Source organism: Dermacentor silvarum, chromosome 1, assembly GCF_013339745.2.
Source record: "Dermacentor silvarum isolate Dsil-2018 chromosome 1, BIME_Dsil_1.4, whole genome shotgun sequence".
Classification (NCBI taxonomy): domain Eukaryota; kingdom Metazoa; phylum Arthropoda; class Arachnida; order Ixodida; family Ixodidae; genus Dermacentor; species Dermacentor silvarum.
The window spans coordinates 179,574,548-179,586,911 of NC_051154.1; the positions used below are offsets into that span (position 1 = coordinate 179,574,548).

At 43.5% G+C, this 12,364-nt stretch overlaps 1 protein-coding gene across 2 annotated transcripts in view; it reads right to left on the minus strand.

The window, feature by feature from the left end:
* LOC119436468 (calcium-activated potassium channel slowpoke) overlaps positions 1-12,364 on the minus strand; it is a 194,084-nt gene that overhangs the window by 23,519 nt on the left and 158,201 nt on the right. Inside the window, exons 18-21 of one of the 2 annotated variants that reach the window (XM_049657966.1) lie at positions 8,600-8,650; positions 5,958-6,029; positions 3,599-3,625; positions 1,775-1,925 (exon numbers count right to left, since the gene is read on the minus strand). In XM_049657966.1, coding sequence (XP_049513923.1) covers positions 1,775-1,925; positions 3,599-3,625; positions 5,958-6,029; positions 8,600-8,650 — 301 coding nt within the window. The remainder of the gene's footprint in view (positions 1-1,774; positions 1,926-3,598; positions 3,626-5,957; positions 6,030-8,599; positions 8,651-12,364) is intronic. The other variant, XM_049657971.1, reaches the window with a different exon arrangement.

A 12,364-nucleotide genomic window follows, 5' to 3' on the forward strand; every position in this document is an offset into this window, starting at 1 on the left:
TTGCAGTGCCTCAAATGGCTGATTACGGCGTGGACAAGCGAGTACGTCAAGCGAAGGCTTACTACCGTGGGCAGATGTGTACTAGCCAAGGTGTCATGAAGTGTTTTGTGAATACGGGCCTTGAATTACCTAAAAGTACCGGCATCTCGCCTGAAACTGAGAGGTTTGACTCATGAGCTGTTTGCAAAAGTTATAGAACTCTCGATTCCGTGCGGCGCGTCGGGGGTTAAGCCATAATTCACTTTTTTTTTCTTTTTCTTTTTCGCACATGCCGTGATACGTGAGACTTCTTTCCCGATAGTACCAGAGCTCACATGGATCTGACAACAGAGAGCCAAGAAATAGCTACAAGGCATAACGGATGTCACCGCTACGCTGTTCTTTCCTTGTTGCTTCCTTGATGTCGTCGCTGCCACTTACTGTCAAGGAATGATGGCATGATACGCGAATAAATGCGATCCGAATCAGCTGATCAAAACAGGTAGGCAGGCCCTTACAAAGAAGACCATTAATTGCGCACACTTTAGGTTATTCATTTATTTCATGTTTCATCACCGAAATCAACGATAATGACGCATAGCCTTTATCGACTCCTGCTGATAGCATGACCCATAGTTTAAACACAAGCTATGAAATGTCGCGAGCAGGTCAGCTGTGACACATTCACAGGAAGGCAGACAGACGTTGAGTTAAGGAAGCTTTCTGAAACGACTTATGCAATTTTAATTGATTCATTTTGAGCTGAGGCTTTTTTTTTTCTCCTTCACGTGGCCGCCCCCGCGCTTATGAAGTTCCACTGTGATATTTGATGAGAAAATTCGTGTTTCGCTTTGCCTGCCTGTGCACGTGACGCGTCAAAAGCAAACGTATTTCCAGCCTATCACGTTTGCACAGCTAACTGACTCGTTCTGGATGCCTTCACAGGCACAGCATCTGATTGGCGTGTCGCCGGTTGAATCCGTTCGCAGAAACTGTAAACGTGCGTACGTTATCAAGATAGACAAGGGAAGCAATCTGACTCTGGAAAGAAAAGAAGCGAGTCATACGGTTAGGCGAGGCACATTCTGAAGCGGAGCCTATAAAAACAAAGAGCACGATATAACGAGGCAGAATCACAAACGAATGTGCCTCGCTTGCTCTGATCGTCAAACATCTCGATATCTCGAAGGGGGGTAATTTCTTCAACAGAGCACCCTGTAACCATTTCGACAACGTCTTCGGACCTCATGCGCGCAGCCTGTATCGACTCCAAAGCAAGCTTGTCGTATGGCCGGAATATCCCTTTGCACTTTGGCAACAACACAAGAGTGCTGTTCGGAGAGCGAGTAAATATGAACGTCACAGCGAAGCCTCCGAAATCGGAAAGAAATTTCGCAAGATACATTAGACGACACTTGTTAATTTAGTACCTATGTTACGTTGAAAGAGAAGACCTGGGAATAAAAACAACGGTGGCAGTGTGCTTGCGCCATTGCAAGCCTGGCTCCGAGCTTTTTTGGCACTCGGCAGAGCGACATGGAATAGACCGGCCTTTGCATCCGAATGATATTCACGGGAATTCTGTTGAAGTTGTGAGGTTCAGTAAGGAGGATCGCTCTTTGTGGTTATCTGCGTTCTAGTTAGTCGTTCCGTGGTGAGTAAGACGGATCGATTCAGGCTGCGCAAACAGATCATGGGCGCGATTACTGAGGCGTAAAGGTGGACTGCTGCCCAGCTTACGCACGAGCGGATACGTCTCTCTGTCGGTGCACGCGACACCCACCGCAGGGCTTACCTGGCGTAGGATGGGGGAGCAGAGCGTCCTCCGCGCTCGTTGGGCGATGTCAGCGAATTGCTCTGGTCGTGTTTTTTTGTACTTGGCTTTGGCTTCGGTGCAGAGCTCACGCGGTTCTGGTCGTTGTTGTTGCCCACTTGAGGCTGAGTGGCTGATTGTGGACGAAATGCAAGGGAAGAAAAAAAGATATCTGAAAGACCGTCCCCGCACCATTCATTAGAGCTTTTTGGGCAAGCAGTGAAGGACGACTGCCCTCCGTCCTCTTACTGTGCTTGGAAAATTTGAACCGTGTATTCGCAAACGCAAACAGAAGGGCTCGTTTTACAAGGATCGTGATGGTCATCCTGACAGCTCTGAAACGTGTATTTTTCGTGCTTCCCCCTCAGTTCTTACTGAGAATGAAACTAGAATCTTGTACCAAAGAAAAAAAAATGCTGGCACACAGAAACAAGAAGATATACCTGAAACGTATGTCCCACTAGGTTTAGCGTTTCGTGACTAATGCTGTGAAATTTGCAGCTGGTTAAGCAGTTTATTTTTTTTAATGATGGAAGGGCTTTCTTAGATTGAAAGATAATCTGACCAAACAAATATGCGCTAAGCTTTATTGAGGATCTGTAACTCAAGAAAATGAAAATCTCTGAAGCAAAAATGTTCTCGAAGATCTGTCCTTGACGAAATGTTTTATGCCAAAAAACGGAACTTGTTCACACTACTGAGTAATTCAAGATATAGTTAAAAAATAGGTCAGTACAGCCTAACTCCACGGTTAAAACCAGAGACGCTGTTTAAAAGAGTGATGTGAAAGATAGTCTTGGGTTTTTCTCAGTAAACTTCAATCAAATCCCTATTGAGAATAATAAGCGTCAGTGTTCTTATTTTTTGCGGCATAGGAAAGTTTTCTTTCTAGGCCGGGATTAGCTTGATAGATTTATACTTTATACAACGTGCCAGCGCATTTAGAAAACACGTTTTCAGATACTGGCATGCGGTGTATTACTACTCATGCATAATACGTTCTTCCTTTCGAAAGCCTAAAGAGTCTAGCTACAGGCCGAGGGCCGACAGTTAATCTACACCGCTGTCATACGGCGTCCTTTGCAAAAAATTCGAGCATCGAGCCTGTGCAAGAGTAAATTTTGTAAATATCAGTGCTTCCTTAAAGGAAAGTTTACGCAAGGGGCTTGGAGGGCATCATCCGTACAAAAGGCACCACATCAGGCTAACGCTCCCGAACCGAGCCCGCCGTTAACTAAGTGACCTTTTTTATGGGAGTCGTTAGAAAATCTAGTAACACATACGCAGGGCATGCACAGCGTCTAGTTGCATGTGGGAAATCAGGCAGTTTAATTCATATAAAAATATGTTGAAACATGCAAAATGCAGTGATAGAGGAAAAAGGTGATAACAGATAAACGCGAGAACGATGTTGAGCTTAAACAAGGTTGCGAGCATATAAAAAATAGCTGCAACAATGACCTTTCTGTGAATCTTTGTTGTCTCTTTGTTTAAACTAGGCACGGAGCTTTGCGCAGCATGTCTCTATCTGCCGGGTATCCTGTATGTTTCAGCGTCGACCTCGCAAACCCTGTTGAAGCATTCGAACAACAGACATGGCAGCATGCAGCCTAAGGTCTAGTGAGATTCTTCAAGAAACTAGTCTAGCAGACCAGTTTCTTGGACTATTGGGTTCTACATTGAATGAAAAAAAAAGTTTGTTCTATACCTATCAGTATACGAAAAATAACAAAGAAGAATTGCGGACGCGTGGTCCGAAAAACGTGCGAGGCACGGAGTGCTGTCAAATACAGCGAATGAACATACCCGTGTAGGTAAAGCTTTCTTCTTCAACTAGGTGAGTAAAACAAAACAGAACGTGCAAATCAACACAAAAGCGAACAGTTTTTTGAACAATGAACAAAAACATTTGGTTTTTTGAACACGTAATGCCCTGTATGTGAGAGTGAACACCTCAGATGCTTTATGCCATTCGCTTAATCAAGGGTGCGCAGGTATGTGTTTACATTGCAAAGCACGCAATTACTTCGTTGCCTGCAGCTGCGCTACGGGAAAACGCCGTAATGAGATGCTATAGATTAATCATTTTGACTACATGGGTTTTCTTAATGGCCACCGAATTCTCACAACATGGATGCTTTAGGTAATTATTTTGACTATCCATACTTTCTTAACATGCACCGAACTCTCACTACGTAGACAATTTTATATCTCACCCACATCGTAACGCAGCCGTCACGGTAGAGAAGCGTATGGTCAGCAGCGGAGCGTCATAGAGGCGGACCCGTAGCGGGTTCGCTGAGCTGCTATGGTGTAACAGTTATATAGCCGAAACCGCTTGTAACATTTGCGATATAAATTAAATGTGAAAGAAAACGCAAAACGTCAATGCTCCGTATCGAGTTCGAATATATTTACATAACAGGCTCTCGCTGAAATGTCCCTAATCAGCTCGGCTGTGCTCAAGTAAGCCGCCTCAACAAAGGAATGATGTTCGACAGTTCGCGCCCAGCTCTGCTGTTCAGCACTGCCTTCCTGTGTACGTTTTTTTCTTTCTTTTGCGCGCTTGCTTCATAACATTAATCAGAAGGGAAAGTACAGACTCTTCGAATAAACAAGAATTCAACTTTGCAGGTTTTGATACCACCAGCTTGATCAAAATGCAAGGAGAATACGGCATGGCTCAAGGCGCTGGCTGGTAGTGCCGAACTCTGTCTAGTAGACCTTGCCTAGTACTGCACAAGGCCAATATAAGTTTTTTTGTTAAAGATGGAATCGTGCTATAATAAATTTCAGCCCTGTCTTACGTGTTCATATAAGAAGTCAACAAAGGCAGAAACAGCTGTTGAAGGTATGACGACCGCGAGGCCTGCGATACCTTCAAAACTCGTCAGATTACAAACGTACGATATGCTTCCACGCAAAGCAATATCGCTTGCACGTACGCATCTTCAGAAATTGTCTTTCTATGTCTTCACATCTTGACACTTATGACGTAGCAATTTCAATCATTTGTGGCAAGTCAATGAGCCACAATATAGTGCGTGCCGGTTTCAAGGAGCAGTAATGTTTTAAGCTAACTGGCCATACGCATCTAAGGAATTCGTCTCACACAATGAGCAAATGTACTTAGTGCATTCTAAAGAGCGAATATCTTCGTAATGTGAGTTTCAAAGACAATAGCGTAGAGTCTTAAGTTTTCACGCTTCGTAGTTGCGACGAAGACTATCGCTGCATAGCCAGCATCAGAACTTGCAAAGCACCAAAACGCGTTCTCTCTCTTTATTTTCTCATCCGCATATCTCACCAGCCAATAAACGGTGACTAAGGCGCTATAGCAGGTACAAGCCTTTGTCAGATCTAGCTTTCTTTGTGCTATCTTTCGCGTGAGCAGCATAAATAATAAAGCAAACAAGTGAAAGAACGTGAGACATTGACGTCACTAAGTGCATGTAATATTATATGTGTGCGTTTTTGAGCACATAATTCATTTCCTAATCGTGCCATTTAGTCAGCAATATAGTTCAGCTCAAGTGCTCTTTTGCTTTCAGTAACTCGAATACAAAAGTGCTGCACTGAAGATTAGAAGACTACACTCACTAATACGATAAAAAATGCTCGCGGATCTATAAAGCTTAAATGTCTGTCAACCATTCGACCAACCTTATTTTTAATACCACAATAAATAAATGCATGCAGCAAAAGCATGTTTGCTATCGTCTGCTTAGAATAGCGCGACGATGCCACACGAAGATACGAGCAGAATTGTCGTTAGTAGACCAACGACTTGGTTCAGCACGTTTTTGTGAGCAAGTGATACCGTGTTGCGTGTCCAGATTGCTCTGGTGGTGTTACAAACTGTACACATATGTAAAAAAAAACAGCTAGATAAAATTAATTTCCGCACACAGAATCGTCAAAGACGGCACAAGAACACGGCTACAGCTGCGACAAGTGATTGTCGATGTGCAAGTGTGAACTAGACAGAAAAACAGCAAAACAAATCGAGTGAGGCACTAGTACTCTTCACAAGCTAAACTAGGAAAGAACACAAAAGAAATGACAACGTGCCCGATGTTTAGTACACGCCTATAGGCGGGCGGCAGTTCAGAAACACAGTCAGCATGCAAACTACAGCAGAAGATGTTAGTGAAAGGATGACTACCTCGTAGCTTGACTCTCTTGGGTATTTCGGGTGGTGTGAAAGTGGGAACATTGGAGTTATGCAGACCTTCATCTGTGGATTAGTGAATAAGACAACCACCCACGTTACTAGCGTGCCAGTGGCTCAGTGGTAAGTACTACCGAAGAACAATGCCTGCTGGAAGACGGCAGCAGTTAAAGACAGGACACATGCACATAAGAGCACGCACGATCATGTGACACAGGCTACAGACGGAAAAGAAGTCACAAATAACAGAGCACCTCATAGCCATTTCTACTGGTCTGTTAACGAGAAGATAAACACGCATGCACGCTACCCTATGGGTCCTGCGCGCGCAGCGAAGGTCTTGTCTTAACAGAAAATAGGTAACTTCATTTATTGAATTAATATGAATTAATAAGGCTGCCTTGAATGCAAGCCTTAACCACCCTTGTCGAGAACGCAGCTCCTGGAGCAAGGTGTTCTCCATAGACGCCGCTGTTTTCGCGAAGAAGGCCTGTTTGTATTACGAGCAAAACCAGGGCGAGATGCAGCGCGTGAGCAGTTTCAGCGCGTTTTCTTTCCTTTTCATTCGAAGTGACTGCGGGGGTAGCTTTCGTCGTAAACAACGGTGGTCGAATGTGCAGTCGCATTGTTTCAAACCAAATTCTCGATGACTTTTGCAGGCTACGTGATGTACGCGCGCAGTGGGTTTCGGCCAGAGGGATGTTACACAGAAAGCAGCAACAGCATTCGGGAGAGGAGCGCGTGTGTACTTTATTTTGTAGAGTGCCATAGGTACATAACGGAGGCGAAATTAATTAGGTTTGTAAACTGGGATGCATCATGCTTTGTGAGGTTTTTTTCTTTAGGCACTATTAGAATCGATGTCCTCTCAAGGCACCCATTCACGCACACAAACTTGATTTTAATAATTTAGGAGAAAGGGTACAATCTTAGACGCGTGAAGCTCGTGTGGCATGCAATTGGAAATGGTTGCTTTGAGTTATAAAAAATTTGTAAATGCTGATCAAATTGACTACCATTGGTCGCGGTTTTAGATTTTGGATCAATTATAACGGTATAGAATGACCTACGAAGCCGAATGGTATCGTAATGGGGTCACCTTCGGCAGATCTGTATAGTCCTTGAGGAATATGGCATAACGTCTATGGCTGATTGATTGGCAAATATATTTTTGCACATAATTTCTTGTCAAGTTATAAAACACTGCACGAACATATTTTGTATAGCATGAAACACCAATAAAATGTGAGCCTGACATTTTTAGACACGTAATATAGCTACTCGTTATTGGGTAATGCGTCTAATAGCTGAGCTTGATAAGTGACGTCCCTATTGTTTTACATCCGTGCTGCTCTTCTGCATATTTTATTTGATGACAGTGTACGCGTTCACTTCGTTTATGTTCGCATTCCAACCGTTTCTGCGGAGTGAGACACTCATCGGCAAATTCATTCACGTCCTCGACCACGCTAAATACTCGGGTGTTACATACGTGAAATATATACGCATTGCCACGGCAACAATGTTGTTCTGGTTCTCCGCAATATATATTTTCCTTTTTCTTTTTTCCATTGGGAGTTTTTTTTTTTTTTCATTGTACTCAAGAGTTCTGTGGGGCGGTCGGATCATACTAATATGGTAATAGCTAAATGGAAATAAAGCACGGGGCGAAGGCTGGGCGGTGCACAAACAGTGGCGAAGGAGACAACTTTGGCAGAAACGGTCGACCTTTACATGGCATGCTAGAGAACGCAACACGTGGCGAAGTGCCGTGGCAGAGCGCATCTCGTACAAACCAGGCTGGAGGTGAGAGAGAACGCATGCATTCATAGACAAACAGGCAGACATTTGCATGCGGACACGCCGATTAATTACGGACGTGCACGTGAGGAAGTGAGAGACATGCTACGTTGACAGGAAGGCATGCGTTTGGCGTGCAATAGAGTTACGTCACATTTACACGTCGAAGTACAATTACAGCGAAACGCTGCTTGACTGCACTTTTGCCGTCAGACAAAACTTCGAGCGAGAGCTCAAGCGCAGACATGTTTTCAGGAAGGATGGCTCATTTGGCGGAAAATGACTATTATACTGACGTATCGATTCGGTAATTGACAACAAACGGCAAAATTTGAAACTTCAGTTAATCTTTTTGTCATGTTTGTGTTGTACAGCGTCAATGTGTGTACTGTTCGCGCATAACTGCAAGCCCTTCTACAGAAACCGCACGCTATGCGGTGGTTATTATTTGCTGATATATTTCTTTGCCGCGTGAATCTGCTGGAAATGTCTTTATAAGCTGTTCATATGAAGCTGCGAATTAAATATGCACATGTAGTTTAATACGTCTGCAGTTTCTGCGCGTTACGTAGCTGTACTTAGCGCTTATTTTTGCCGCTTTTCGTGCATCTGCTATCAACATGAACTACAGCAAAGAAAATTTCAAAATTACATTTAGAGTGCGCTCCACATTAGATGTCTGAACCTGCACTTACGAAGCGTGGACCTTATCCAAAAGTCGTCAAAAGTGCAGTCAAGCTGCGTATTCTTTCACAGCTTCCAGTGCCAGTTCTGGACTGCTGGCGACACGTACTACGTTCACAACATTTAACAAAGATACTTTGAAGGCAACCTACTTGCTCGACTAACTGCCTGTACTGCCCTGACACCCTTTTTAAACAGACCAACTCCGGCAGCAACACGGGTAAAAAGAAAAGCCAGAAAAATGGGGGAGAGAAAGAAAAAAAGGATAGACAGTTAGTTGTTGGGTGTAAGACATCGTCAGAACACACGACATACCGAAAATTAGAGTTTAGTTCAAACTCCTGTGCAGTTTAAAAAAATAATGCAGTTTTTATTGTTAGCACATTCATACAATTTGTTTAAAGAATTGAAGACATGTTAGACATGAAGACATGTTAGACACTTAGACAAAAATCTATCAGCACCGTTCTCAAAACTTCATTTAGTAAGTTAGTAAAAATGCGTTAGTACTATAAAGGCTTAGGGATATCAGCAGTTTTGTAAGTGATGTATCACTATTCCTTCTGTAGAAACACTTCGCTGGTTGCTGGGGCCGAATTCCCTTGCTGGTCGAATGCGCAGTATGTCAATGTAAGGAAAAACAACGATTTGCAGGTGCGTAAACCTAGGCATGCTTTTTTTTGTTGGATAATGAAATAAAAAAGGAGGTAAACACAAAACAAAGAAAATTCCTCGTGTTAAATGCACAATCACGTACACTGCACAAAATGTTCATTTGTTCAAGGCTGCAGACTCGGCATTTGCTTCCAGGCCATAAGCCCTAAAGTATCCATGTGCAACTAGAATTGCAGTTTGTGCGGATAATCCTACATCGCGTAAATCGCATATTCAGTGTTTCGTTCAAAAATGGGGCGCCATAAAAGTGAACGCATTAAAGCGGCACTCACTATATAGGAGGAAAAACGGTTTATGGCCTGCTGCATGACGAGAGCCCTAATATCTGCTTCTTTAGCCGCCGCTTGCTATATAGAGAAGAAAGCGTTAAGCTTTCTGATAAGGCGATTAGCATTCCTAAGGTATTTCATCCACATTACGGGGGCTATCTATCTATCTATCTATCTATCTATCTATCTATCTATCTATCTATCTATCTATCTATCTATCTATCTATCTATCTATCTATCTATCTATCTATCTATCTATCTATCTATCTATCTATCTATCTATCTATCTATCTATCTATCTATCTATCTATCTATTGGGTGGAATCGAACGCGCGTCATATACAAGGTGTCCCCACGATCATGCACCAAGGTTTAAAAATATGCCACATATCTAGACAGCACCAAGGTAATGTTGTTTGCCGCTGCTTTGAGATACTCAGATTATGCTTTGCATTCTGCCTAATAACATAATTAGTGTTAATTAATTAATCAACTTCTCAAATATTATAATTAGATGAAAAGTGCCAATGAAAAAAATTGTAGAGCAACATGAAAAACTCCCGATACAGCTTTCTGTTGCTGAATACGTGCTGCATAAAAGTGTTTTTCCGAGCGTGAAAGAAGCCCCCGAATACACGCAAAGTGCTTCGAGTGGCCAGTCGCGCGGCAATTTTGCGTGTATTCGCGGGCTTCTTTCATGCTCGGAAAAACACTTTTATGTAGCGCGCATTGAGCAACAGAAAGCTGTATTGGGAGTTTTTCATGTTACTCCACAAATTTCTCATTGACACTTTTAATCGAATTATAATATTTGAGAAGTTGATTAATAATTATAAGCTAATTATGTAATTATAGGCGTGATGCAAAAAGTAATCAGAGTATCTGCAAGCGACGGCAAACAACATTACTTTGGTTCTGTCCAGCAACGTGGCATTTGCATATTTTTAAATCTTGGTGCATGATAGTTGGGACACCGTGCATTATATTCAGACAAACTTGCCTAACTATTCATTCACGCAAGCACCAGGTACAGACTTCGCGGCGGCGCTGCTAAATAACGCAGTGTGTTCAGTAGGAAGTGCTATAGTGAGGAATGCGGCTGTATACATAGATAGGTAGTTAGCCCATGCAAAGCCCGTGAAGTACCCTAAGAATGCTCACGCATTAAAATCTGAGATCGACTAAAACACATCTTGTAAATTTTATTGGAACCAAAATTATCAGCAAGGTGAAGTTGTGTCATGAGCCAATAAAGGGAGAAAGAAAGAAGAAGAAAAAGCAGAAGATAAAAAGAGAAAAAGAAGACACGAGGAGTCGGTGGCAGAAATAAAGAAGAAAGAAGTTATAAAATAAGAGCGTCCGAATAAAAAGAATGCATTATGAAAGCAGAAGAAGCGCAAAAGTGCACGCGCAGCTACGTGGCCAACGGGAGAAGAGACACGTAGCCGAAGAGAGCAGCCCAGGTACGCTCTGGGACGACGAGGGGCGGAAGGAGCTGGAGGCCGAACAGGACGGGTGGATCGCGGAGACGGCGGCAACCCAGTGGAAGCTGTTCTTCAGCTGCCGCGGCCACGACCCACGAGCTGAGTGGACGTCCCACCGGAAGCCGCAGCTACAGGCTGACGGCGCCGCTTCCCGGATTCTCTGCGGCCACGATCCGCAGGTTAGCGGAGTTGACCGGGCGATCCAGGCGCCTCGGTCACCCCACCGTCCTGACCACCGATCCAGGACAACCGTGGACCGAACGTCGGACACAGGGACTTCGAGCCTACGACGAATCGGCGGGCCCAACGACGTGTCGGCGGAAGCTGCGACGACGACGTGGCCACGTCGATGCACGCAATGTAAATATTTTGGACTCATCAAGATAGCTGAGAACTTTGGGGAATTACTGGAATTAACTCGTTTTGGAAATTGTTTGCTTTGTGTTGTTTGCCGTTTCCTTTTTGCAATTATAAATGTCTTAAACGAGCGACTTGTCTCTGTCTGTCTTTAGTCCAAATAGCATGTACTTGAATTGAAATAGCCCATTTCTACTTGAAAATGCCGTCTCTGGATGTCTTCTCCATGGGTATTTGCCAGTACCCCTTCGCTAAATCAAGCTTTGAAAAGAACTTTTTTCTTGCCACCCTTGCAAAAACAACGTCCACTCTTGGTATTGGCTCAGAGTCAGACACTAATACGCTGTTTAACCTCCTGAAGTCTACACAAAACCTATTAGAGCCATCTGGTTTCTTCACAACGACCAGAGGTGCGTTGTAAGCTGATGTAGACCTCTCAATGATGTCTTGACGTAACATCTCGTCAACTTCCTTCTCGATAGACTCTTGAACCACAAGCGGCAATGGGTATTGTTTGACGTACACTGGTGTGTCCGTGGTGCATTCTAACTTGCACTCAATAACATTTGTTCTTCCTGGGAGGTCTGAGAATAACTTCTCATACTTTTACAATAATGATTTTAACTCTGCTGCTTCTTCTCCGTTCAGACATGGATTAATGACTGCTTTTTGTAGCCCCATGGTTTTCTTGTAGTTGTAGGTGTGTACTTCCAAGTCGTCTTTCTCTTCTGTGACTACCATGTTCACAACTTCGGATTCTTGCGAATTAAGTCTCTCTTCATATTTCTTTAACATGTTGATGTGACATACTTTTTTAGAATCGTTCACCAGGAGCTCGTAATCCATCTCGTTCCTTTTCTGGATTACCTCAAATGGTCCCTTCCACTGCATCAACAGTTTGTTTCCATCAATGGGTAGAAGGATAAGTGCTTTGTCTCCTGGACTGAGTCGTCGTGTCACTGCCTTCTTGTTGTAATAGGTTTTATAGCGTTCTTTGGCTTCCTCCAAACTACGACGTGCTAACTTGCACGTTTCTTCCAGCTTCTCTCGAAGTTCCAACACGTAGGTGTATGTCGTTTTGACTTCAGTGTCGAGTCCTTCATTTGCCCATACCTCCTTGAGGATAGTTAAC